The 27,793-nt window shown below is 44.1% G+C and overlaps 1 protein-coding gene across 1 annotated transcript in view; it reads left to right on the top strand.

Annotated features, from left to right (window-relative positions):
• ADAMTS6 (ADAM metallopeptidase with thrombospondin type 1 motif 6) overlaps window positions 1-27,793 on the top strand; it is a 1,724,075-nt gene that overhangs the window by 1,643,596 nt on the left and 52,686 nt on the right. Inside the window, exons 20-21 of the mRNA XM_086963486.1 lie at window positions 12,270-12,408; window positions 25,804-25,933. Coding sequence (XP_086819612.1) covers window positions 12,270-12,408; window positions 25,804-25,933 — 269 coding nt within the window. The remainder of the gene's footprint in view (window positions 1-12,269; window positions 12,409-25,803; window positions 25,934-27,793) is intronic.

Raw genomic sequence — 27,793 nt, 5'->3', positions numbered from 1 at the left:
CAGGTGGCGGGCCCCCCCCCCTTCTAGGCAGCCCCACTCTATGCACTCTGTCCATCTGGATGTCCCGCAGCTCCACATCCTCCAGGATCTGAAGAAACAAGGCTTGGACGTAACCCCGCAGGTCACCCGATTCACCATCCCACGGTACCGCCTTGATGCGAATGTTATTTCTCCTGGAGCGATTCTCCAAGTCTTCTGCGTGGGTTTGCAAATCCAGATTCTGCTCCGTGAGCCGTATGATGTCCTGTTGGAGCTGGTGCACGTCATTTGCCAAGCTAAGGTCATGGTCCTCCAGCGTCGCCACCCTTTCGCCGATCCCATCTACGTCCCTCCGCACCTCCCGGAGGTCCGTTGCCAACTGTATCTTGAGTTCGGAGATGTCCTCTTTTATAGTTGCGAAAAGCTCCTTCATGAAGGCTTTAGTGGCAGGCGCCTCATCATCTGACTGTCTGGAGGATCCGCTGGCTCCAGGCGACGCCGGCTGCTGCGAAGACTTGGGGGCCGCGTCCTTCACCGTCCTCCCCCCCTTGCGCTGCGAATTGGACATGGCTGCGGGCTGCCGCCGCACTTCTATCCCCAGGCCCCAGGTGGTCGTAGCCGGGGGGATGAAGGGCAGGACAGCGACCTTCGGGTACGGGACACCCCGTCAGCAGTGCCGCGTCACTCCTCCAAGAGCTTCCTCCGATCAACTAGCGCCGCGGGCACCGGGAGTCCTCTCCAGTCCAGATAGCAGGGAGCGGCCGTCAGGATCCTCACCTCGATGCTGGTGTCTGATGGAGAGGTCCCGGCACCCCCCCGTCCGCGCTCTCGCCAAAATCCAGGATCAGAATCGGCCCTCCACAGGCCACTACGCAATGCCCTCCAGCAACAGAGCCTCGTGCACACCTAGGGAGCTATATAAGGCCCTCCCGAAAGAAAGCCTCGTGTGCCTCCGCGTGAGGAGACCGTCACCCGGGTGGCTAGGTAACCCGGTACTCCCCAATCCGGTCTCAGTGTTCTCCAGCGGCGGCCCCCCTGCTAAGAACTGGGCGAGACAGTCACCACCACGGGGCAGCCAGGTAAAGGTGCGGCGAGGGTGCGTCGCGCTCCTCCCAGCCAGGAGGCAGCCGAGAAAGTGTAGTGCTGAGTGTCCTCCAGGGTCTCCCCAAAAAGGCGCCACTGGGTTGCCCTCCGAGTCCGCTTGTCCCTGGCAGTAAAGCGGCCCTGTCGCTCGGCCCGTCCAATGTGCTCCCTCGAGCAAGCGGCCACTATCTCCGGTTGGCCCCAGCCGGGGGACAGTTCTCAGGCAGGCGACTTTCCTCTCCGGTGCGTCCCGTCAGCAAGGCCTCGGCCACATCCGCCCACTGCGACCATGGGTCGGTCCGCGCAGCGAGCACCCAAGGACCGCTCTCCACCCAGGTGCACAGAAGGGCCGGTAGGGTTCCCCCACAAAGTCAGTGTCCAGCTCGCAGGGTGTGCTCGAGCGCCTCAGGTCAGGGCCACCACCATCAGCCAATTCCAGGGGCAAGCAGGACCGGGCCGCCGAGCTCCACGAAGAAGGCCCCTCCAAAATGGCGCCACAGGCGCAACCGGCGGTCGTGCCCCTCTCTCCAGCAGCGGCAGCGCCCAGCTCCCTCAACCCAGCCTCTGTACCTCCCTTGTGCCAATCCACTGCCTCATAGGTGCCAATGTCCGGTTCCAGAGAGCAGGGTAGCCAACAAAGTCCCCTGGGAGCCGTAAGCCACTTCGGTAGCAAAGTCTAGGGCAGGCCCGCCCCCAGGACAGGCCAGCACAGGCAGCGACCCGCTCTACAGCTACTGCAGGGTCCGCTCTCACTCCATCCGTTCCAGCAGCGCGAGAACAGTGACCCCACGGGCTCCCAGCCAAGATGGTCCACCTGGGCCCGGTCCACGTGTGCTCCCCCACACCCAGCGGTCTCGGCCGGGTTCCGGCTCCCGATCCGCCCCGCGGACTGCCTTACCGCAGGCCAGGCGTTCCAGCCGTCACTCCTCGCCGGCCGGTCGCCCTCCAGTCCGGGCCCGGCTCCAGCCAACCAAGACTTCCGCCGCCAAGGCCACTGCCCGGCTCCACTCCGGCCGGGTCCGGGGCTCCCAACCTTTCCTGACCTGTGCCGCTGATGCCTCCCCTCGAGCACTCCCGGTGGCAGCCGTACCGCCGACGAAGCCTGCACTCTGCTGGGCGCGATGCGCGGACACCAGGCACTTGCGATGTCTTCCGAGACCGGAGGTCACCCCGTCCCGGTCCGGCTCCTCTGCTACGCAAGTCCGCTGCTGCGCAGGCCGCGACTCGGCTCCCCTGCACCGGCCGCTACAGGCTCCGGATCTCCTCGCTGACGGCACCGGAGCACTCCGCCAAACATCTGCGGTCTCCGCCGTCGATGAAACTCCGGGCAGCACCCCCGGGACCCCGCTATCCGGTGCTATGTTGGTCTGGCGTCGGAGAGGCTCGAAGAAGCGTCCTACTCCGACGCCATCTTGGCCACGCCCCCCATCACCATTCTTTAGCCCACTCTGCCACCCCAGTTCAGATAGCCAGAAACCGGTCCTAGGATGCTTGATTCCGGTCCAGTGAAGACATGTATTGGCAATTCGGGCTGGACTGTTCCCATGAGGCACAGGGTCAAGACTGATTTGCAAATGGCCATGTCTGAACTGGGGTGGCTTGGTGAGCAAAATAACGATGGATTAAACCCAGATCTGTGACTGGGGGTGAATGTTTTGCCATTGTGCAACATTCCGTCCATTATCTTGCGTGTTTTGCTGTTCACCCTATGTGGGAAGGGTGTGCCCAGACGTGGGTCCCGTGCTCACTAAGCCACTGGAGTCGAGCTATCCTGGCTCAAGACGGCTGATAGCCAGAAACAGGTCCTAGGATGCTTTATTCCGGTCCAGGGAAGACATGGCTTGGCAATTCGGGCTGGACTGTTCCCATTAGGCACAAGGACAAGACTGATATGCATATGGCCATGTCAGAACTGGGGTGGCTTGGTGAGCAAAATAACGATGGATTAAACCCAGATCTGTGACTGGGGGTGAATGTTTTGCCATTGTGCAACATTCCGTCCATCATCCTGTGTGTTTTGCTGTTGCTACAGGCACACACAGTTTGAACGGTTGTTTATTTTCCCCTCACTCTTCCTCATAATGATTTCTCGTTTTCTCATGACAGACATAGTCACTGTCTGAATTGGTCAGTTTACATTTAAACTTCAAGCATCTTGGTACTGATAGTTGAAAAGACACATATCAGCATTGGATTCTCTCTCTTAAAAAAGCACAACAGCCTTGGCGCGCGGCATGAAACTCGTGCAGTCCTGATCTGCTTATGGTAACGGCACATCAGCTGCAGGAGTTTGTTTTCTTCAGTTTCTGCCTTGTTATCTATAGTCTGGCCCATTAATAAACCAAAAATCAATTTTTTTATGTTAACCCCGCTTTCACTCCTTCCCTTTCGAAACGTAACATCTCTGTGAAAAACAGGTTCTTCGTTAGACATGCACTGCAGTTACAGAGTTTGTTCCTGAGAAATGTAATATTTTTGTCCCCCACCCCCTAACCCCACTGCTGTCCGACCAATCGCCAAACATAACTTTTTGGCTTCCTTGTGCATGTCTTTGCATATGAGAAAGGATTATCGTTTTCTTTGACGCCCATGTTGCATTGTTAAGATAGTCAGTCATGGTCTGCTTTTAGGTTCATTCTGTGCCCCCAGCTTTTTTTCCTTTTTGCTGCAATCATTGACCATATAGTCAGCCACACATTGTCTGTTTTTGAGCTTTTATCCAGTGACTAAAAATGTTGCTAGGGAGCCGATCCCAGTGTAGTAGTTTCGGATCACTGACATAATATTGATCATACAAATCTTGTGTCAAAAATATCTATTAAAAAATATTGTTTTTGTATACTTATAATGGTAAATAAAAAACTACTTGAGAAAACAGTATTTCACACTAATATAGTTAAAAACATAAAAACATCGATTTTCATTATGTATAGTATAAAATAGTAAATCCAAAATATTTCATCATATATTAAAACTATATAAGTAATTTTTAATATTTAAAAATATATATAAATATATACTCATATAAAAACACACACACATATATATATATATATATATATATATATATATATATATATATATATATATATATATATACATATATATATATATATATACATATATATATATATATATTTCTCACGAAGTTTCCCCTCTCAGGAAGAAGACAACGCAGGATACTTCTGGATGCTTCAAAGGTGTTTAATAAGGCAGTTGCCACTTTTGCCTTATTAAACACCTTTAAAGCATCCAGAAGTATCCTGCGTTGTCTTCTTCTTGAGAGGGGAAACTTTGTGAGAAATTACTTTGGGTGACCGGCACCCACGCAGGATCGCAACCGAGCTAGACGCCAGGAGCAACCGGACAATTGTGTACGTAATATATATATATATATATATATATATATATATATATATATATATATATATATATATATATATATATATATACTGTAACATCGTTAATAAAAATATCTATTTGAATTCATATTAAGCTTTTTAAATTATTGATTTGAATTTCCTATTCATCATCATCATCATCATAAAACTTTATTTCGCCAATATGGCCATAAAAGCACAGATAAAAATACAATATAATACATACAACTCATACAAGATATCCATTAATCTTCGAAGGGACCAGATAGCACATTGTTAATATCAAGGTCCAATCTAGTTTGCTTAGCAAGATCGTCTCTCACTAGCCTTACCCCAAGTATAAAAGACATAAAATACTTGTACAATATGCGAGCGACATGGGGGCGTGTACATTAACCAAACAATAAAGTTCAGTAAAGTGCATGTGCGTAGCCAGTGGAATAGCTTTTGCAAAGAGCGTTTTCGCTTGAATATGAATCTCAATAAAGTGCATGTGCAAAAACTTTAAATGGCATGGTGGCGTTTGCTTTGTTTAAAAAGATAATGTTAGTAAAAATGCATAAGCAGTGACCATTGCATTAATCCTATATGATTCAACTGAACCACTAACCTGGCTTACAATACCAAAAACAGTGCACATGCAACACTTCAACAACATGGAGGTTTTTGCTTAAACCTTGAACTGCTCAATTTAAAGTGCATATACTAGGCTTAGGCGGTACAGAGGTTATTGCAGTTACAAAGAAAAAAACAACATTTTAAAAACTGTAATGATAACCCTCGCCTGCCAGCATTCTCAATGGTTAAGAATAAAAAAATATTAAAACATTGATTTATACAGCACATAGCAATTAAAAAAGGTGATCATAAAAAAGTCATCAATTACTTTCATTCATTTTGAAATGAGAGAGAACAGAGCCCAATTTACATAATGAATAAAAATGGTCCAAGCAAACCTATGAGGTCCTCTGAAGGATATCTCTGTGGGTGCACGACGTGGAGAATAGAAAAGTGAAATAAAGAACACAATGGGCATATGGGTATCATATTTAAATAACCTAAAACCCTCACTGCAATGTCTAGACCCCATGTTTCTGCATAGCTGAAGCAGCCATCAAATCCTTTCCGCCTGTAACCTTGACAGAGGAATAACACATGGAGTTCCATCTCCTCTGTATTATTACAAGCTAGACAAACCAGACTGGGTGAACCCGCCGACTTTTTAGTAAATGTATGCACCGGAAGCACACCATGTCTGAATTGCAGGTATAGCTTCTTGGCGAGGAGCGCAGGATATCGTCCAGAGCCAATTCTAGACTATATTGGTCTTTTACTATTGAATTTATATTAAGCTTCTTAAATTATTGATTTGAATTCCTATTATAAAAAGCATAAATATATACAAAACGTATTTATATATTTAAATGAAGCAAACATATTATAACACAATTACAAAACATTAAACTAAGTAACTAAATTAATTAAATATAAAAAACTATAAAATGACAAAACTTTGTGAAACGAATATCTATATATTAACAAATTATATAACATTAAACAATCAAACAAATGATACTAATATATATTTTAACACTATTCTCACACCAGTCTGTGCAACAGTAGGGAAAGCATTGGAATTCAAGGGGGTAAAATGTACTATTCCCTCCCCATTCTGTGCAAGAGTAGAAAAAGGGTTTTATTTTGGAGGGGTTACATTTACTATTCCTGCCCCCAGTCTGTGCAGCAGTAGGAAACGTGTTGGATGTTGGAGAGTTTACATTTATTATTCTCACTCCAGTCTGTACAACAGTAGGGAAAGCGTGTGACTTCAGAGAGATGGCATTTACCATTTCAACTCCAGTCTGTACGACAGTAAGGAAAGGGTTGGACCTGGGAAGGGTGAATTTACTATTCCCACTCCAGTCTGCACAACAGTATGGAAAGTACTTCACTACAAACAAGTACCATATTTTAATAACCCTATTAGTTGACCATAAACTAGACAAGGTTTTTAATCTTGTTGGATATGGAAGATAATGCGCATTTTGTACATGCAGTAAGAGTTGAAGTTAATTTGCTTATTGATAGTGAGCCAGTGCAGGGTTTCTAGTCCCTTCCTAGCAGACTGCCTTCTGGGAATGCCCAAAATGAGACTTGCCAATGCATTCTGCACCACCTGGCGTTTAATGCTGCGTGTTCTTGTTTGAGTCCAGGTACTGCGAGTTACAGTAGTCAAGTCTGGACATTACTAAGGCAAGAGCTACCTGCTTACGGGCTGGCTGATGGATGAAAGAAAAGATTTTCTTCAGCATCCTTATAATCCAGGTGCAGGTAGAAAAAGTGCAAATTATTTGGACATTAAAGTTAGGTTCTGTGTTCATCAGTACTCCCAGGTTCTTAGCCTTCTTGCCTGGAGTAGGACAGATTCCTAAGGAGTGTGGCCAGCAGTTACTATCCCCTCTTGTTGTCCCTGGGTCGAAAATCATAACTTCCGTCTTGTCCCCATTAAGTTTCAAAAAGTTACATGACATCCAATCTGCCACTTTAGTCATGCAACCAAAGATGTTCTCTGCTATCGAACATGAGTTCTTGGGGATTGAAACCATGATCTGAGTTTCGTCAGCATACAATACTACCTCCAATCCAAAGGAACGGATTACAGCTGCTAACGGTGCCATATAGAGGTTGAAAAGCATAGGGATCATCGATGAGCCCTGCGGCTCTCCACAAGGTATGGAAAAGGCCTCTGAGTGGAAGTGCTGTAATTTCACCTTTTGAGATCTTTCTCTAAGGAAAGAGGACAGGGGGGCTAATGCCTGATGAGAGATGCCTTAGAGTCTATCCAGCAGCAGTGCAGCTGAGATGGTATCAAATGCTGCTGACAGATCCAGGAGTATCAGCGCCACCCTTTGTCCTTCATCCACCATGCACCTGTTATAGTCGGTGGCTGATATTAAGGCAGTTTCTGTGCCATGGTATTTCCTAAAACCAAACTGGGAGTTTTTAAGCCAATGTTGCTGTTCTTCAGTTTCCATCAGTTGGATGTTAAGGTGTGTTTCCAAGATATTTACAGGAACAGGAAGCAAAGAGATGGAGTGATAGCTCATACAATCTGTGGGGTCTAGGTTCGTTTTTTTCAGGAGAGGCCTAATAATAGCTTGCTTCCAACTACAAGGATAGGATCCAGATAGGATCACATTATTCATTAGTTTGCAAAGTGGGTCGGCTATAATGTTGGCCGCCATGGTAAGAACTGCAGGAGGGCAGGCTTCTATAGGTGATCCTGCATAGGTTTTCATGAAATATTCTGCAGCCAGCTTGGGTGAGAGAGTAGAAAGGACAGAGAGACATTTGGTCTCTAGGCTTGAGCCAGATGGCATTCTTTGTAACATTGTACTGAGCCAACTGGAGGCACCAAAAGGATAGGGTCAAAACCTCTATAAATGTCCATGGTCACAAAAAGCTTATGAGATCTCTGGTTCTGCTCTGGGTTGAGAGGCCGAAAGCAGTTGTACTAGCCCAAAGAGTTCTTACGTGGAGTTTTCAATTATATGGGTGCAATATTTAGACTTTTCTTTTATGAATTCGAGCTTTCATTCTTTAATGCACATTTTATATAAAATTCTCTCTTGATCATCTAGGGTAATCCTTCAAGCCCGCTGAAAATGGCGGCAAGCTTATTTAAGCATCCTAAGTCTATCATTGTACCAAGGAGCTGATGATGAGCGCTTTTTTGTGCGTATTTGCCTTTAGGGGGGCCCGTTTGCTGAAATTTCCAGCCATGTCGCAAAGTCCTCTGCCCTACTATCTGAATCCTCTTGGATTATACAGGGTATACTATTTAAAGTTCTGGCTAGGATCTCAACCGATACCCCTTTCCAATTTCTGAATTTATCCAGAGGGTGAGAAGCTCTGTTACTAGTTGCTGAAGGGGATATGAAATCAAAGGCGACTGCGCTGTGGTCAGACCAACAAATAGGGTATAAATGAATTGTTAAGTTTAGCCTAAATAGCTTCCCACCCTATGCCTCTACAAACACAGCAACCCTCACCTAGTATATACTGTAAAGAAAATATAATTATTAGGCAATTGACATAATTAATAATAAATCAAATAATTAATAAAGAACATATTTTTTTTAAATATTACTTAATTAAGTTCAAACCCTATACCTGTACAAGCCCAACAACTCACACCCAAAAGAAAACTAACAAAAATATGTACACAATTTACATAATTAACTATCAATTAGCTATTTAATAATACATTGACAATTAATTAATAATCAATTATTACTTGATTAACTTCCCACCCTATACCCCCTACAAACCCAAAAACCCACACCTAAAATATAACTTTGCAAATATAATAATTACACAATTTGAATAATTAACACCCAACTAAATAATTTATAACACATTAATGATATGTGAAGTAGTGTGGCTCACTGGTTAGAGGCGGCAGACCCGAGAGCAGAGGAATGCCCGGGACCAGGGTTCGATTCCCGACGCGGCAGGTTTCTGGACCAGGGTCAGCGGACTCGATAATTCTCTCGCCTCGGTGCCCACTCTGATCAGCGATCACACTCGGCAACTCTGGGCATTAGCTTGCCTCATCTTCACTAACGGCCCCACCAGACCGCCGGGGATGCCTGGTCTCACCCTGGAGATACCCATTAAGGGACCATCTCTCAGGGAAGCCAGGAAGGGTTTCGCAGCGGTCGAAGCGCGGAGATACTCCTCCGGGAGTTGATCCTAGCACTATATAAACCTGCAATTAATAATTATTAATGTTCATTGGTTACTTAAATAACATGCCACCTTATACCCCTACAAACCAAACAACCCACAACTAAAATGTAACTTAAAAAAATTATAAATATGCAAGTTACATAATTATCAATTAAATACTTAATTCTAAATTAAAATGTATTATTAATTAATTAATTGTTCTTAATTAACTTCCCTCCCTGTACCCCTACAAACCTCATAACCCACTACAGCACTATAAATTACTATTAAGAATTACATTAAAAATAGCTAATAACTTACAATTACAAACTATATTGAAACATATTGTCAACCATTAAAGAAACGATATTTAACGTATAAAATTAATATATGAACTAAACACCTACAAATAATAAAAAAATGATATTTATAACAACTATATTATTTAAAACTATTAAAAACTCAGATAACCTTGTAAACTATATTTCTGCATCATGATATTTATGTGTCACAATATAAAAAACGTTATATATGCGTGTCTCTATATTTATAATTCAATATTTTGTCCACGTACAGTAGTTTCTAGAACTTAGGGGCCCATTAGGATGGCGGGGGGATCGCTCCCCGCCAGGCCGGCGGTAGCCGCCGCCGGCCTGGCGGGGGCGATCCGCCCGCCATCCTTGCTGGAATTACCCCCCGCCATATCAGTATGGATGGGGGGTCCGCGGCGGATGGAAAGACCGTCCGCCGCTTTTCCGTCCCGGTCGCAAAGAGTTTATGTGGTGGCGGTGTCTATCAGACACTGCCAGCCTTATTACCATGTGAATTTTTCCAATGCCTTTCGGAAAGGCATGCAGAGTCTCTAGGGGGTTGGGGGGTGCACATGGGGGGTACCTATGGTACCCCACTGCATTTCAAAGGACAACGTGGCAGGCACCGTGCGGTGCCTGTCACGTTGTGCTTTGAAATGCACAACATGTATTTTTGACATTGCTGCGGGCGGTGCATTCAGCACCGCCTGCCGCAATGTTAAAAACACAGGAAGCGCCCGCCACTGTGGCGGATGCATCCAAATTCCCCGCACGGGTCTCCCGCCCTTATGGCAGGCGGTCCCGTCATCCTAATGACCCCCTTCATTTGGTTCTGTGTCGTTATTTTGGTTTCACATTTTCTTTCATTGGCAGATTTGGGGTCTGTGCTTCAGAATTATCTTGTCTTTTATTGTACAGGAGTTCTGCGCCTTGAGACCCTTTGGGTGAGTAGTGCGCTATATAAATGCTTTGATTGATTGATTGATTACCAGGGAACTTGTATTCACATTTTCTAGGGTTTGTAGGGCTTTGTACTGGAAGGATGTTTTACTCTCTGTTTTGTTTGGTTTTTGTATGGGTGGCACCCTATTTCTGCTCAGCATTCATGGCTGGAAGTTTTCCTGTGCACTTCAGTCTCTCACTAAGGGCCTCATTACGATGCCAGTCAGACCATCTTCCGCTGTCCTGTCGTAGGCAGTCTCGTCGGAAGCAGTTGGTCCGACCGCGGATTATGATGATGCTTTCAGACGACCCGACCATGGCAGTCTGACCACCTGAAATGAAGGATTTCGGGTGCATATTCACCCGAGTCTGCTTCTCTCCAGCAGTCTCCATTGTGGATCCATCGTGGATTCTTTCCTCCAGGTCCCCCCCCTCCCCCGACACCTGGGCAGCTGAACCCTGCTGACAAAAATCCTGTGGGTGCTGGAATCCAGGTAAGTCCTTCTACGGTATATATCTCCATTGACTGGACTGTGCACATTGTACCACACTCCAGCAATAGGGTACATGAATATCAAGGCATATCCCCACAGATTCAGGGATATGTGTTTGCCATAGCTGCGACCGCCGTGGTAGCAGCAGTTGCATTGTAATACAGCAGGGGGAAGCTTCCTTGCCTCGGTGGCTAGAAAGGGCTCCGACTGGCATTGTAATGTGGCCCAAAGTCTTTCGGTCCATTCTGCCGCTTCCATTTAGTATCACTCTCTTCTGCTAACTATTCTAGTCTTTCTATTTTATTTTCTAGCTTAATATGAGCCTTTAACTTTCTCTCTCACTCTGTGTCTCTTTTGTTCTCTTTCTGTTATCTTTCACTTCTCTCCATCCCTTTTTCCATGTCTCTCCTTTTCTCCTCTCTCTTACACAGATATCTCACTCTTTTTTTTGTTTACCTTTGTTTTTATTGATTTTACAACAATTTGTAGTGTACAGTGTATTATTATCTTTTATGCGTTTAGTCCACATTGGTAATTCAAGACAGAACATGGCGTTATAGAAATGGATCACGCATTTACTACCTGCACATCAACCAATTTCAATTGGTACAGGGTTCTTGTCCAACAATCGATTGAACATCATAAAGTACTGTTTTATCTTACTTAATATGTAGTCAACAACATAACATAAAACTGAATGACCTACACCCGGAACACTTACAGTGCGCCCGTACTCGTCTTCTGTGTTATATTCGTAATTCCCCTCCCCCACCCACGCACCCGACCCAACATATCCTTTCATCTGTGCTTTTTGTTTACTCAGTCACCTAATCCTCTTTATACATAATGAATACCAGGCAGATAATATACTATGCAATGACACAGATGTCTCCCTCTTGATGTCTATTCTGCTCCCTGTTGGGTTCTCTCTCCATCTGATTCATGCGCTCTCTTCCTTACATGTCTCGTTCTCTTACCCACAGTTGTGAGCACACCGTGTCTCTCTTCCCATCAGTCCCGCCCTTCTATCATTTTGATGGTTGGCTCAGCTGCTAGTCAGATGGGTTTTATCTGCAGAGGGCGGCCGCACTACTAGATCTTGTGTCTCGGTTTTCACCATGGGGTTATTAAGACATCAGTACTGATGTGTGGGGGAAATGACACACTTTCTTGAAAGTGAAATGAACCTTCTCTTGTGAGTAATAAAAGCAGCATGTGTTCATATGTTTAAAAATGAGCCCAAAATCGTGTTCTTGGTACATGAAATCACTATTATGGCTAGATTCAATCTTTTTTCTCTTGCTCTCGCCAGCCATTGTAATGCTAGAAGCTGTTGCTTTTAATCGCAGGTCCTGCTGCAGGAACAGAACATGGGAATTCGCTATACGTTTAATGTCCCAATCACTCGGACGGGCAGCGGCGATAATGAAGTCGGCTTTTCATGGAATCACCAGCCATGGTCATTCTGCTCAGCAACTTGTTCAGGGGGTAAGTAAGATACCTCAGGGGTCAAATGCATTGTTGAGCAGGAAATACATACAGATATATAAGGGGATCTACTTTTCTCTATTCCATAACGTATATCATGTGTGACCAAACAAGCACATTTCACCCCACTTGACATTATCAAAATGTTAATGCACCAGCTCAAAAATGGAGGAAGGGAATTATGGGACCTAAGCTCAACCTGTGTACCCTACACCTCTTTGTATGTATGCCTGTTACATGTGCAAAGGAGATTTTAACAAAACAATTCTATTCAATGAATAACCTTGCTTTCAAAAATAGAGCCAAGTGATGTTACACTATTTTTCCCACTTAACAAAAATGAAAGGTAGTTGTTTATCCTCAAGCTTTGTCATGCTTTTCACATTTGAGAAGTGCCTAAAATTAATGTTCTCAATTTCTTAATGTGTAAACAGCAAAATAGTATGCAACCTGTTACATTAAAATTAGCCAGAGCTTCCAACATCCAAGCTCCATAATTGCTTCTAATTGTGAATGTGAAATGCTTCACTGGACAGAACTTTGCCTTATTCAATTAGACTTCTTGGAATGTAGCTTCATCAAAACCAAATGCCAGCATTAGCATCCTGTTTTGCATAGCACTGTTCTTTAAGCCAGGTTGAATATCAGCTGTGCAATGTGTCTTAAAAACAGTAAACAAAGCCAAATAGTATTTGCATTCACAAGAGCTGTTTGGTTTTGTTTAATGATTTTTGTGGGGGTTGGGAGGTTTGGCGGAGGCAGGGTGAACCGTGGGGAGAGGGTGTAGGGTTAGCAACACAACAAACATGGGGAGGAGGGCGGGAAGACACGAAAAATGAGGTAGGTGTTGTGGAAGGGGAGGGAGCAGTAACACCACAGAGGGTGGGAGGAGTGCGGGGGTGTCAAGCAACACAAGAAAGGTGTGCGGGGAGCAGCAACACAGCAGAGAGTAGTACAGGAGGGGAGGAAAGCAACACATGGGAAGAGAAGGAGGGAACAAAATGGGCAGCAGATGAAGTGGGGGACAAGAGCATGGATGGTAGGAGGCATCGGAGACACATGCACTTATATAGACTGCATGTCAAAAAAGTTGAAAAAAATACCTGCCTAGTGTGCAGCCAGAGGAAGGACACTGGCCGCACTTAGGAAACTGTACTTGGTCCATGCTCCACAGTAGGGACAAACACTTAAAGACCCAGCAGTGAGTAGGAGGCGAGCAGGAGGCAGTGTCCAATAGAAAGCAAGGAAACAAAAGTGACATGGAAGCCAACCATTGGTAATTAATGGTAAATAATGGGAGGGGTCTAAGCCAATTTTTAAGCTTTTTTTGTTGACAAAGGATTTCACTTACAGTGCATGCACACTGTCTCAGGCAAAACCTAAAAATGACCTGCTGTACCCTTATGTTCACATAGGAGAGGTGCTTGTTTCAGTAAGCTTTGTCTCTGACAATTTTTCCTTTCCCTTCCCTCCTACCTCGTATTTCAGCCCTCATATTCCCCTCTCCTCTGTCTCAATCTGAAAAACATTCTCTAATTCTTTGATTCTTTATTCATGCCCTAGTGCTTGGACTCTTAAACTCATTGATGTCATGGTAATGATCCTTTAAATCAACAAGGAATCAAACATTGTCTACACAAGGGGTCATTGGCTGAAAAATTGTTGACGTTCTACTTACAAACAATTATGTTACATTGTCTTGTTTAAGCTTTCTCAAGCTAATTATTCCCCTTCTCTTTGTATATTCCCCTCTGGTGCTTTCAGGCAAGGGAGTTCTGAGGAGAAACAGGATCCTCAATCTCTTTACGGAGCATGTTCCATGAAATGTACACTGTTCAGAAGGAGTTTAAACTCTGCACCCCGTAAAGGGTGGTGTCCAATTTGTACTTTGTCAAAGTGACAATAGATTCCCTCTACCCTTAGGATCTCTCCCTCTTAAGGGAATGCAGTCAGTGAGGCAGGCACAGATTGCAGAGAGGCTAATTGTATTCTGACACAGATCCATGCAACACAGCTTGGCATGGTCTATTTGGCTGTTTGCCGTGGTACCCTACATTGCAGACTATGAGGAAGGACTCCAGTGCCCATTGACAAAAGGATGGATGAGATAAATGATTTTACCAATTGTCGATGGCATCTGGAGGTCACATGAAAAATGCCTCCCTATATGCTACCCTCCCTGGTGCAACTTGCCTAAATGGCTGCTCTTATTATGCGACATCTACCGGACGTCATTGGAGCATCATAGGACACTCTAATTTAATTTGACCATGAGCACTGGACGTATGAGTGCAAGGATTGCTTCTGCAACCCCAAAATAACCATGCTGGAGTTCAGAAAGAGTTTCAGCATTAAAAATTATTTTATGTTTTTTTTCCATCTTCGTACATTTGTTGGGCGTTCAAAGTTAGAGGTCAAATGTAAAGCTATGCTTGTCCTCTCAAAACTGGATTATGGAAAAGCCATCATCATAGGAATTTCGAAAACCCACCTTGCCCCCCTTACAACAGTTCACAACATGGCTACTAACAGGTTTTAAACGGTTTGAGCTCTTTTCACCGGCCCTCAAGAACCTCAACTGGCTTCCCATCGAAGGAAGATGTATATACAAGACAGCTTGCATCACCTACAAAGCCCTTCACACTCAGAACCCAAACTACCTAGGTACCAAACTTTCCAAAGCAGGAAGAACCAGAGCTCTGAGAAGCTGCAACTCATTTCTTCTCATCCCTCCTAAACTGAAAAAGAAATCCTCTCAGACTCGCTCATTCTCTGGAAATGCTCTTAATATCTGGAACGCACTCCCTAGAGATCTCCGATGTAACCCATCCTTGACATGCTTCAAACGGGATCTTAAATACCTTCTGATCAACAAATACTTTAATACTCAAACGACCTAAACCATAAACCTTTAGGCGGACATTTGATTGTCTACGCTTCCCCCTTGTCACGCACACCTTAATCTTGTTCTGTTACAATGTCCTGTACCTACCTTGACGGCTTAATGATCTCCCAGATATGTTTATCTGGATGCACCTCTATGTTTGAGCTGTATGCTTATATGTATATCTATGGAACAACCTTGCATTGTATGTAAAGGGATCTGATATAAATAATAAATAAATAAAAATATGCTTCCTGACAAATTGCTGCTTATTCCTTTAACATGAGACTGTTGTTTACTTTCCTTTCTCTTACTACAAAGTGAGAGGAGTTTGTGAAGTGATTTATGTGACAATCTTGCTCGAGTACAGAAAATATGAAAGGTAAGGCTGTAGGCTGTGATTCTTTTTTCAAACACACAACACAATTTAAAAACATGTAACATGAACTGCACAAAACTTTCAGCATTTATCAGCAGGTATGAAAGAACAAATGAAGCACATTTTTGTAATTCTGAAGCTTGATGAAAAAAGATATTAATAAGATCAAAACAAATCAACACACTTTACTTGATGATTCACAAATGATAAATATTCGATGAACCCCAATTGCTACACATTATCCTTTGCGTTATAGTAAAACTACATGCCTGTGCAAGTTTATTGGCCATTTCATTGGAAAATGTGCTTTCTGTAAATGACATTGTGCTACCGCACCATGCTTTATTAACATACTGGGGCGCATGTGCTCCAAAAAGCATCTCTGCTATATTCAACACTCTTTCTGGGCGTGGCTCATGTGATATACTTGTTCTGTCTGTGACACTTTAATTTTTCACAACCCCTATGACTTCAGTGATATAAATTGATGGCAGCATCCCCATATTGAAAATTTTTCCAGCACCTCTGAATTACACACTATATACTTTAATTTTAATTGACATTTTAAACTGGTAGCTAAGAAAAAAATAAGCTTCATTTCAAAACCCACGCCAGACATAACTTCTACTTTGAGGGCAAACATGTTTGGATTTTTAGGAGACTATGTTATGATATTCAGAAGGAGCTTAGCAAGTATGTCTGGGTTAACCAGCGTGCGCCGGTTTATTGAGTCAACATTTACCACATATTGGCATTGTTGTAAATTACTGCTGTAATCTCAACCCACATTTGTTTTTGTGGCTTTTCTTTCAAAATGGATATAGCATTTATGTGTATGCAATTTTAGATGTCCAGTTTAAGAATAAAATGTACTCCATGTAATTTTGCCTTTGGCCACTGAAAGCATACAAATTGTTTGGCAATTAAACTCGGCGAAGCAGCTGCCAATCTGTGGAGCAGAGATGGTCATCAAACCACTAAGGGGTTTGTTTTCAGTTACAGAGCTCTAGCCATTTGTAAGCACGTTTTTATGTCTCATATTATGAAATGTAAATATGTCAAATTTGGAAGTACCGTGTTTCACTGTAATTGTTAGCAGTCATTCCTTTTAGGAGTTTAAATCAACCATTCTAGACAAAGGATGTGATGAAGGTTAGGGGGTTCTTAAGCATTTAAGCAGACAGCATGAGTCCTTTTGATCTGAACCAGACCTTTTCACCTAAAAGCTAAGCATTCATATTTTATGTATGACTTGACCGAACAGCTGTCCACAATACGTATTCTCACCTAGTCGTAAATATATGCAAGATCTCCACCTAGAGATGTATTACACTCTCACCTCATGCTATTGAGCATTTGGGGCTGTATCATGATGGGCTGAGCTGGCTTTGTGCATTACAGAGTGACTGTTTTCATCTGCTTGCACTGTGTTATGTTATGTTAAATTGATTTGGATGGCACACTAATTAGCTGAGAGGGTATTCAGGCACTTGAGCATGTTTGTGGTCCCCAAGGTGCTTATAGGTGTTTAGCTTCTTGTGGGACTCAAGAAGTATGGAGGAGGCTCTGATATGTTGAGCTAGGTCGTTCTATGTCTTGGGTACTATTTAGGAGAATTAGCAGCCTCCAGTTTGGCTTTTGCAGATGCAGGGAATGTCTGCGAGTGTGAGTGAAACAGAGCATAGGTGTCTGGGGGGTTGGTGAAAGGTAGTGCGGATGTTCAGGTAGTCTGGTTCTGTGGTGTGCAGGACTTTGTATGTGTGTGTGAGAAGTTTAATTTTGCTGCACTTGGGAATGTCTAATATCTAAAGTGCATTAATTCAAATCACTATTTCTCCCAGTTAAAGCATGATTTTCAGACTGCACAGCTTTCAAACAGTGAGCAGTGTCTGCTTCCTTCTGTTCTGTGCTATGCTGTCTGAAAACAATGAAGAAATACTGGGTTAAATGTATGTATTTTAGAAACTTCAAGCTCAAATAAACAAGCCCTCGGTGCTGAGCCATGTCAGTTGGTCATGATATGGCACGTAGGAGAAGCGTGGCTCAATGGTTAGAGTGGCAGACCCTGATGCAGAGGTCTGGCCCGGGACCAGGGTTCAATTCCCGCCTCGGCGGCTCTTGGACTCAATCTCCCCCGACCTGATCATTCTCGCCTTGGTGCCTGGGTCCCACTCTGTGACTCTGGGCAATAGCTAGCTTAATCTCCACAACGGCCCCAGCAGTGCTTGGATGCCTGGCTTCACCTTGGGGGTGCCCAGGAGTGGACATCTCACAGGAAAGCCAGGTAGGGTTCCACAGCAGTATGAATACAGCGCTACGAGACCTCTGGGTAGAAGGTGCAATATATAAATACAAACACATTAAATTTACATAGTATATCATTTCACCTCCTGGACTTCACTGGAATGTATGAGAGACTATTTTGCATAAGAAAAAATGTTCTAATCGCCATGCTGTCCATATCGTTCTATTCTTTATCTCCTATTAGCATTCTATGCAGTGTGCCCCCAGAACACCAAATCACCAATGTCGATGGTACAGCATATCAAGGACAGAATATCAAAAATAAAATATTGAAATATGAGCAAGTCTAGATTTTTGTTGGGACAGGAAAGTCCTCAGCATGGTAATGGACGTGCACCACTACCCTGAGTTCCCCAACTGTTCTGATGTCTGGACCCCTAATGCTGATTTTCATGCCATAGGCAAACATAGAATATCCGTATCCGCCATGACATAGGCCTGTCTCATTGATTGCAGTCTTTTTGGGCCAGGAGGGGCAGCCCAAAGTGCTGGCTCCTGCCTTAACCAGGAGCTGAAGGTGCTCCCTCTCCAGATTGAACCATCCAAGAATAGCCTTTTAACACACCCCAACTCACGCATAGCGAGGGAAGTAGGTCCTCATAAATATCGGACATACCTAGGGAAACAAAGGCTTCCTTAACAAAGGCTATCCATGTTAATTTGTGTACCAATCGAGGGCCAAACAGTCTGCAAGGATCAGCCAGTTTAGCTTTAATTCCTCCCTGCACCAAATCCTAATCAAGCACAATAAGGGCCTTAAGGACACCAAGTCTTTCACTTGTCCAAGGCCAAGCTCCACCTGCAACGAAAATTCTGGAAAATAATGTGGATCCTGTACCATATGGCGTAGAAATGTATTCTCTTCCGATTGAATTCTATCTAAGTTTGCATACACCCAAACCTCACTGGCATACCGGAGTCGGGATATGCATTTAGCCTAGTAGATATTTAGAATTTGCCTTGGAACCCACAAGCCTAACCTGCAAGCAAAGCTGTAAGCCGTTCCATGGTTTTTAATAAACTCAGATCTTTTGGTCTCAATTAATGGCTACACCCAGGTAAGATAAATGCGATAAGTTTACCCAGAGTGGATTTATCCACCGTAAAGGAGTTACCACTTGTGGATATTGGGCCCACTACCATAATGTAAGACTTTGAGAAGTTGACCAAAAAGTCTAAGTTCTCCATAAATTACACATATCTGGCCAAAAATAGTTCCAACCCATGAGCGGTGCGGGACATAAGAACTGCGTCATCTGCGTATAATAATACAGGAAGGGAACTATCTCCAACCCTAGGGCAATCCGCCGAGACTGATAGTAAAGTAAACTCTAGCCCATACATGTATAAGGTAAGCAAAAAAGGGGCGAGAATGCACCCTTATCAGACACCATAGCTAGTAGGGAATGAGCGAGTAGAAGCAGCCCACTGGGGAAACCGCACTGAAGCAGAAGTCTTAGAATGGAAATTGGCTGACAGGGCCACAATACTTGGGTCAACCCCCAGCTCACTAAACAGACCCAAGGTTTCACAGAGTTTACCATATCAAATGTGGATGTTAAGTCCATTAATGCTGTGGAGATACAGACCGGGCAACCGTGTACTTATTTATAATTAAATGGAGGTTCAGGCTCTGATCTGAGTTACACCTCCCCACCCTGAAACCATACTGAACATCACTAAAAATGCTGTTCTCCTCTGCCCACTCCCCCAATCTATTTAAAATCATCCTCCCCAGACCTTTACCACTGCGTCCAATATATAAGATATTGGGTCTTAGCATTGTGTATTGTTCTTGTCACCCTACTTGAAAATAGGGATGATCGCGGCTGTGGACATGGAGGGCAACATCACCTCCCGAGCTGCTGCATTCAAAACCTGAGTCAAAAGTGGAGCCCAAACCTCCATATTAGCCTTGAACAAATCTAGTGGGATACTGCCAGGCCCAGGGGCCTTATTGTCTGACAAGGCCAGAATGCCCTGCGTGACTTCTTCTAAAGTAAAGACCACTGAGTCGCAAGCTATGTCCACTATAGCCAAAATTATATCACCCCTGCAAACTTCCTGGTTGTAAACAGAATCAAAATGGTGGACCCACTGCTGTTCCAAGATGTGATGGCATATAACTGGGCCTGAGCCATCTACGAAGCATGGGCTGTTAACTACTTTCCAAAAAAGAGAACTCTCCCCTGTGTGTCCGCTCAACCTCCTGTTATTCTGGGCAAAACACGTAATCTCCCTGTGCCTAAAAAATGAATGTAACCTTGTGTTATGTAACTTGTGCTCAATTAAAGCGTTCCATTACCTTTGATTTGAGTTTGTGCTACATAAAACTGAAAAAAGGAAATCTGGCAGAGGGTTGGGTGTCTTTTCCAAATCTGCCCCTTCTCTTAGTGGTTTAATCTAAAGGTTGGTTATGAGAGCATGAGAAAGGACTCTTGTACAGACAGAACACACTTTTTCTCTCCCTCTTTCCCTTTATTGGATGGTTGGGGGCGGCGTTGTGTAATGTGGGCCCTAAAGATAAAGCTCCATTTAAACATAAAACAAACATTGGCAGATCCAATAGGTCTTGCCTATGTGAGCTCTATTCGGTTTGTCAATTTTTTTAGCCATGTTGCACAACAGGGCTGCTGCTGTGCAACATGGCTGAGAGTAATGAAAAAAAGTGCTATAATGATGCCAGTGTTGACAGCGCCATAGCGCTTTTAGATTTTACTTTCAACCATGCTGTACAGCAGCCATGCTGTTTTGCAACATGCCTAAAAAACATTGACAAAGCCAATTTATTTATTTTATTTATTTTGAAAGTTTTATATAGCGAGAACAAGATCTTTGCAGATATCAGAGCGCTTTACAATGCAGGGGATACCAACAAGAGAATGAGAGCAGGTCATTAGGGAGTAAAGTAACACAGGTACAGCAATAAAGCAAATATTACAGATAAGTGTGTGCAAAGATAATCAGTTAAGAAAATAATACAGGTAAACACATAGTCATAGGGATCGAGCAGAATAATACAGATCGGTCAGAATCTTTACAAATCAACATTAATAGGTCAAGTGTATTTGGCCATGAGAATAGCTTTTACTTCTTTCTTAAAAAGTGTGAAGGAGGAGATGAGTCTAGTTTCAGGAGGGAGTGAGTTCCAGATCCTGGGTGCCATTCCTGAGAAAGAGCGTTTATAAGTTTTTTCCTTCCGGAATCTTCGAGGTTTTAGCAGAAGATTGTTTGTGCCTCTAGTGTTTCTAGAGCCCCCAGAGATTGTCAGCTTCTGAGTGAGGTATCCGGGGGAGCTCAGGTGTACAGCCTTGTGTGTCATGCAGGCTATTTTCAGATGTATTCTGGCTTCAAACAGCAGCCAGTTCAAGGATTTCAGGTCAGGGGAGATATGCAAGTGTTTTTTTCATCCTGTGATGAGTCTCGCTGCAGCGTTTAGAGAAGCTCTTAAGGGTGCAGTAGTCGTTAGCGGGAGACCGCAGAGGGCGATGCTGCCGTATTCAATTCACGGGATTACTAGTGCTTGTACTGCAGTTTGGAAGTCTTTGTCTGGCAGGAAGAGTTTAAGTTTCCTCAAGGTGTTGATTTGGAAGTTCGCTCCCTTAGTAGCCTTGCTGATATGATGCTGCATGTTGAGATTGGAGTCGAGAGTTATGCCTAGTGATTTTGCTGAGTCCACTATGGTGGGTTGGACATTGAGTGCAGTTAGCTGTTTAAGCCAGGTTTGAGTGGTAGAGATCTTTGCAGGAGGTGAGATCAGGAGTAGAATGTCATTGGGGGATTGTAATTTGAGATATAGTTGGGTGTCATCTGCGTACATGTGAAAAAGTACATTGGATGCTTGTAGCAAGGTGGTGAGAGGTTCCATAACTAGGTTGAACAAAGTTGGTGATAGGGAGGATCCTTGGGGGACGCCTAACGAAACAGGTATTGGTGAGGACATCAGGTTGTTACTCTTGAATTTCTGTGACCTGTTGTGTAGAAAGGAGGTGAACCACTTGAGAATAGTTCCAGAAATATCCATTCTTGTGTTCAAAAGATCGAGTAAATTCTTATGTTTAACAGTGTCGAATGCTTAAGAGAGATCAAGAAGGATGAGGAGGCAGGTATCGTTTTGATCTAGGATTTGAAGGGCGTCGTCAATTATGTGGGTCATAGCAGTTTCCGTACTGTGTCCTGTTCGGAAGCCTGATTGATGCGGATTGAGGAGATCAAACTGATCAATGTCTTTAGTCAGTTGTAGTTGTGCGCATTTTTCCAATAGTTTGGCGAGAGTGGGAATATTGGTAATGGGACGGTAGTTGTTCAGGTCGGATGGGTCGGCGGTAGCTTTCATTAGTAAAGGAGTGACTTGTCCAACTTTGAGGGAGTCTGGGATGATTCCTTGTTGGAGGGAGCTGTTGATAATTTTAGTCCAGAGTGGGAGGAGCAATGGGGTGGAGAAGTGTGGCTCAGGGGTTAGAGGCGGCAGACCCGGAAGCTGAGATCGGCCCTGGACCAGGGTTCAAGTCCCCGCCTCGGCGGGTCTTGGGCTAAAAATTAAACGGACTCGATAATTCTCGCTCCGGTGCCTTCTCGACTCACGGGCTCACACTCTGCGACTCTGGGCAATAGCTTGCTTAATCTCCACAACGGCCCCTCGCTGCGGGATGCCTGGCTTTCACCTTGTGGATACCCTGCCGGGGTTATCTCACAGGGGAATACCAGGACGGGTTCCCTAAGCAAGCGCCGGGACACCCACTGCGGGTAGCTGTGCGCTATATAAGCTCAAATACATTTACATTTACATCTTTGACAGCATTAGCAGGGAGGGGATCCGTGAGGTGATTGGAGGGTTTCAAGGTGCTGAGCAGTTTGCCTATTTCTTCTTCGGAGTAGGTGTCGAAGGAAGACCATGTGGCATTGTTTTTTGGTTCGGAGGGTGTTATGCAATTGGGTGTGGCGAAGAGGCTTGCGTCAGTGCGGAGATCAGTCTTTATGTTGTCAGTTTTTTGGGTGAAGAAAGCTGCGAAGTCTTCACAGGAGGGAGCTTTGCATGAAGTACTTAGAGGTTGGGGTTGTTCCTTGGCTTGTGTTCTGATTAGCTCAAACAGTTTTCTTGGGCGGTTTTTTGCTTGGTCGACCTGTAGGCTGAAGAAGTTTGCTTTTGAGCGCTTTATTTTCCTGAAGTAGGCGTTTCTCTTTTTCTTCAGGATTTTCAGGTGCAGTGCAGAGGAAGCTGCTCTCCAGGTGCGCTCTGCCATTCGCATGGCTCGTTTATCTTCATTGAGACTCCCGTCATACCATGGATTAGAAATTTTAGTGGAGACTCTTTTTAGCTGTATGGGAGCAGCCTCAATAATTATTGAGGTCATGGCGTTGAGATAGTGGTCAGTCAAGGATTGGACATCTGTGGCGCCCGCAGGAGGGAGCAGGAGGTCGCGGCTATTCGGGGGTAGGGAGTATGGGTTGAGTTTTTTCAGAACTCTTTTCCAGACTTTAGGTCTGGAGGATTGACCCGTGCTGAGTTTGACTTTTTCATTGATGAAGAATGTGACAATATGATGATCTGACCAGTCACAGGGTTGGATAGACTCAAGTTGGATAGCTTCCTCTTTGGCAATGATAAGGTCGAGGATAGAGCCTTTCTCGTGGGTCTGGCTGTTGCATATTTGGGTGAGGTCCAGGGCGTCGAGGAAGTTTTTAAGACTATTTACCACCGCATCATTGAGATCATTCCAGTGGAGGTTGAAGTCACCAAGGTAAATTTGGGTGAGCTGTCGTCCAGCGTTGAATGAGATCATGTCTATGATTTGTTGGACGAAGGAGAGGTTGTCTCTGGGTGGGTGGGAAATGCCGTGAAGTGAGCATATCGGTTTACCCTCACTGATAATCTCGAGGCAGATGTATTCGTGGGAAGTTGGGGAGGGTAGGGACGATGCGGAGACTTTCAGAACAGAAAGGTTGTTCCTGTATATGCATGCGATTCAATGGATCTCATATAGGCGAGACCTCTTTGCTTTGCCAATGCTTGTTTTTTATTAGTGGCAGAAGGGAGGACGACTCAGGAGCCAACACGCACAATGGAGGGTGTTGTAAAAAAAGGCTGCAGCTGCATCACAGTGTATTTTTTTATTGTTAGGTTGGAGTCAACAAAGGGGGTGAAGGCAGCACAGAGGATGGGTGGGGAGTCAACACAGACAACGGAGGACTGGGGCAAAACAGGAGCTATGACGCTCTCAGGGGTGTCCACATCATAGGGCTTTTTTTGTTATGGCAGTTAGGGAGCAACAAAGACAACAGAGGGATTGTCTGTGATTCTGCCCTGACCCTCTGTATGAGAATGTTTCAGTAGAAACAGGACAACCAATGGACTAATTCAGGGCTGTACTGGAAAGCAAATGCAGCCCCGGCAAATTTTACGTGCCAGCCCGAAACTGCTTGTAGCAAGCGAGCAAACTCAGTAAATCTTACCACTGCAATGGGGGTGTGGGAGATTCTTCCCCAATCATTTTTATAAAACAATTGTATATATGGTGTGATGTACAACACATTTCATTTTTCATTATAGAACTTTGTCCAGTCATTGTCAAGTCATTGAATGGATGGACGGAAATTGGAGACAGGGCTGCATGGCTTAATGAATAGGTAGATGGTGAGGAGCGGGTGTTCAATAATTCAAGAATGCCTGACAATCAATGAAGACTCTTAGCTATGTGTAGCACATTGTCACATTGGGTGCTCTGTTTCTCATTTTATCTTTTGCATTAAAACATCACCCTCCCAAAACTCTACTGCCATCCGTATGAACCTATTGCACTGATTTAGCACCTCAAATAACTAACCACAAATCATTAAACTTTGATTAAAATGGGAGGGAGAATGAGATAACCATGTAATGGCTGAATTGCACAACCTGAAACAAGGAAACCTTGCGTCAATCCCGGCTTCCACTTGGCCCCACATTGTGAAATTAGGCAATTACTTTTTTTCACAGTGCCTCTGTTTCTTTCATCATCACATAAGAGCACCTTGAAATACATTAGTACAGGGTCTACAATGCAATAAAGCAAAATACGTCATTGCTACTCCATCTATAGTAACTTCCTCCTTCTGCAAGAGGCTCACCTATATTTACAATCCTTCACGCTAGTGCTGATAAATATTAGAGATGGTGGTTTCTGTGAGGTCTGGTCTTTACTATGCTCCCTCCTCACTGGTTGATGTTTGGTTCTTTTTTAATGAAGTTAATATGCTACTTAAGTGACAATATTTACAGCCTCTTTGGCTATTTTAACATTACATTGTATTTTAATGTTAATGTGGAACAACAGAGATGATTCAAGCATGTAAATGTATGAATAATGCGACAGGTGGAGAGCTACTGTTTCAGGTAAGTAACTTTATTTTATCTGTCAGTAGTGCCATGATCCCCCAAGTGGTGAATATGCACACTTCAAAATATGTCTGTTATTTTAAGTCTTTATGATATGATACAGGATCCAACTATACCTCACTGTTGAGGCCTAACATGGCCAAACCCAATCGAGGGTTGCTTCTATTCCCTTCAGGATCCAACTATGCCTCACTGTTGAGGCCTAACATGGCCAAACACCACCGGGGGTTGCTTGTATTTCCTTCTGAAGGTGGCCTTGCATAGCAGTTTGGGATGAACAAATCCTACAAGGAGCAGAGCCAGTAATGATTTGCATAAGGCTGATCTCTGTGTAGAAAGGCACAGTGGGAAAAAAGCTGTACTCCAGTACAATTGCCAGTGCTTCCTCCAATCACATTTTGTGGGTTTCATGACATGTTATATCATTACTGATGACTTTTCATTCTTCTCAAGGGATGCAGAGGCAGGAGGTGGTTTGTAAAAGGCTTGATGACAACTCCATTGTACAGAACAATTACTGCGATCCTGACAGCAAACCGCCCGAGAACCAAAGAGATTGCAACACAGAGCCGTGCCCACCTGAGTGAGTACATATGAAAATAGACTACAAAAAAAAGACAGAAAATGGTGTGCATGTCTATGATTGGAACAAAATATCATTGAAGTTTAAAAATGTTGCAAAGCCATAAATATGTTTCTGTTTTAATCGAAGATACAAATTGCAAATTTGTAGATTAGATATGTGTTTCACTGTTGGCTCATAAATATATTATGTGAATGTTTCTCAAATACCACCCACACACATAGGGTATCTCATAGAAGGATAAGACTTTACAGATCTATCAATAATTGAGAGTTCTCACCCCCGAGGAAAGACTGGTGAATGACCTTCTATGTGCTATTGATAGGAGAGAGCAAAGTTAGTTTTGCAGAAGGTTCACCAGTCCTGCCGTGGAATGTGAAAAGTGGATAACAGTATGGACTGCAGCCAGTGACCTAGCATGATGTGCTTCAACTGATAGTTTTGCAGAAGGTTCACCAGTCCTGCCGTGGAATGTGAAAAGTGGATAACAGTATGGACTGCAGCCAGTGACCTAGCATGATGTGCCTCAACTGATTAGGGCCTGGGTAGCAACTTAACATCAATAACATCTTACAATAAGAGAAACCATAAAGTTAATGAAAGAAATTGAAGGGACAACTGTTTTAATTGAAGAAAGCTGTTGCACTAACAATAACTAAATGCAGGACTGAAATCACCTCCAGAACTATTCATCAAGCAAATGAAACCTCTAAGCAAATTCCTCCTTTTCTGGTTTGTAAGGACTACCAAGGTTGAACTGCACGGAGGAATAAATGCTTGCTAAGATTCTTCTCAAAATGCCATGTGGTGGTATCGTTCTAGTTTCTTCCGCTTTCACCCATAAAAGTGACACACTGGCGTGGCCGCGTATCGTGTTACGAGGTGTTTTTCTTGCGTGTGTGATATTGTGGGCTGCTGCATGTTCCACTTTACTTCTGTAAATCCATTCCCTCATGAAAGTTATTTCTAATTGTTTTTAACGATGTTCGCATATTTAAGACTGTATTTTTTAAAAATATAAGCACTCTTACCGGCTTTCTTGACCTTGCGGTGTCGTTTGTCAAAGCAGATCCGCCATACTCGGAGGTCAACGTTCTAGTTTCTTCCCGCTTTCACCCATGAAAGTTGCACGCTTGCTTGGCCGTGCAGCAGACGTGCCTAAGGCAAGCCCGTCTGCTTCCGTCCGAGCACCGACCGCGCACAGCGCCAGCCATGCTGCCCGATTGGGGAAGTCTGGAGCTGGAAATATGAGGTATTGCTATACTAAGGAACAGCTGCTTGAGATTGGGGAATCGGGGGGTAGGATGGGCAGGTTTAAGCTAGAAGAGACCGCAGGTCTGATCCTGCTTTTGCGAGAAGAGATAGTCTCAGATGTGGTTTGCTTAATGTTAGATCCCCGCCTAAGCACCACCTGGAAACTCAACTGTTAATAGAAACTCATGAATTAGATGTGCTGTTCATGAAAGAAACGTGGACACACCCTGGATCTGATGTGACCGGAATTGGCTTGCTCACCTGGCTGTAAAGTCTTCTATAAGCCTCGAACCAGTGGTAGAGTAGGTGGAGTGGGGATTATTTTTAAAGAAGTATGGGACTTCTACCCTTTTGATATTGACAAGTTGGAGGGCATTGAACTTCTGGGATTTTCCATAAAGGATCCTAAGGCCCAAGTACTGACCTGTATAGTGTGCTAGAGACCTCCTGGGACAGCTAGCTCTCAACTACAACAGGGGTTGATTGAAGTCCTGAGAAACCTGGCATTGACTTACTCTAGATTGCTTATTGTGGGGGATTTCAAACTGTGGCCCAATGGGAACCTGGACTCGGGCTATAATAATCGTATTCAATCCTGTGTGTTAC

Source organism: Lissotriton vulgaris, chromosome 3_1, assembly GCF_964263255.1.
Source record: "Lissotriton vulgaris chromosome 3_1, aLisVul1.2, whole genome shotgun sequence".
NCBI lineage: Eukaryota > Metazoa > Chordata > Amphibia > Caudata > Salamandridae > Lissotriton > Lissotriton vulgaris.
Note: the sequence above shows the minus strand (reverse complement) of the source record. Positions and strands in the feature narration are given on the sequence as shown.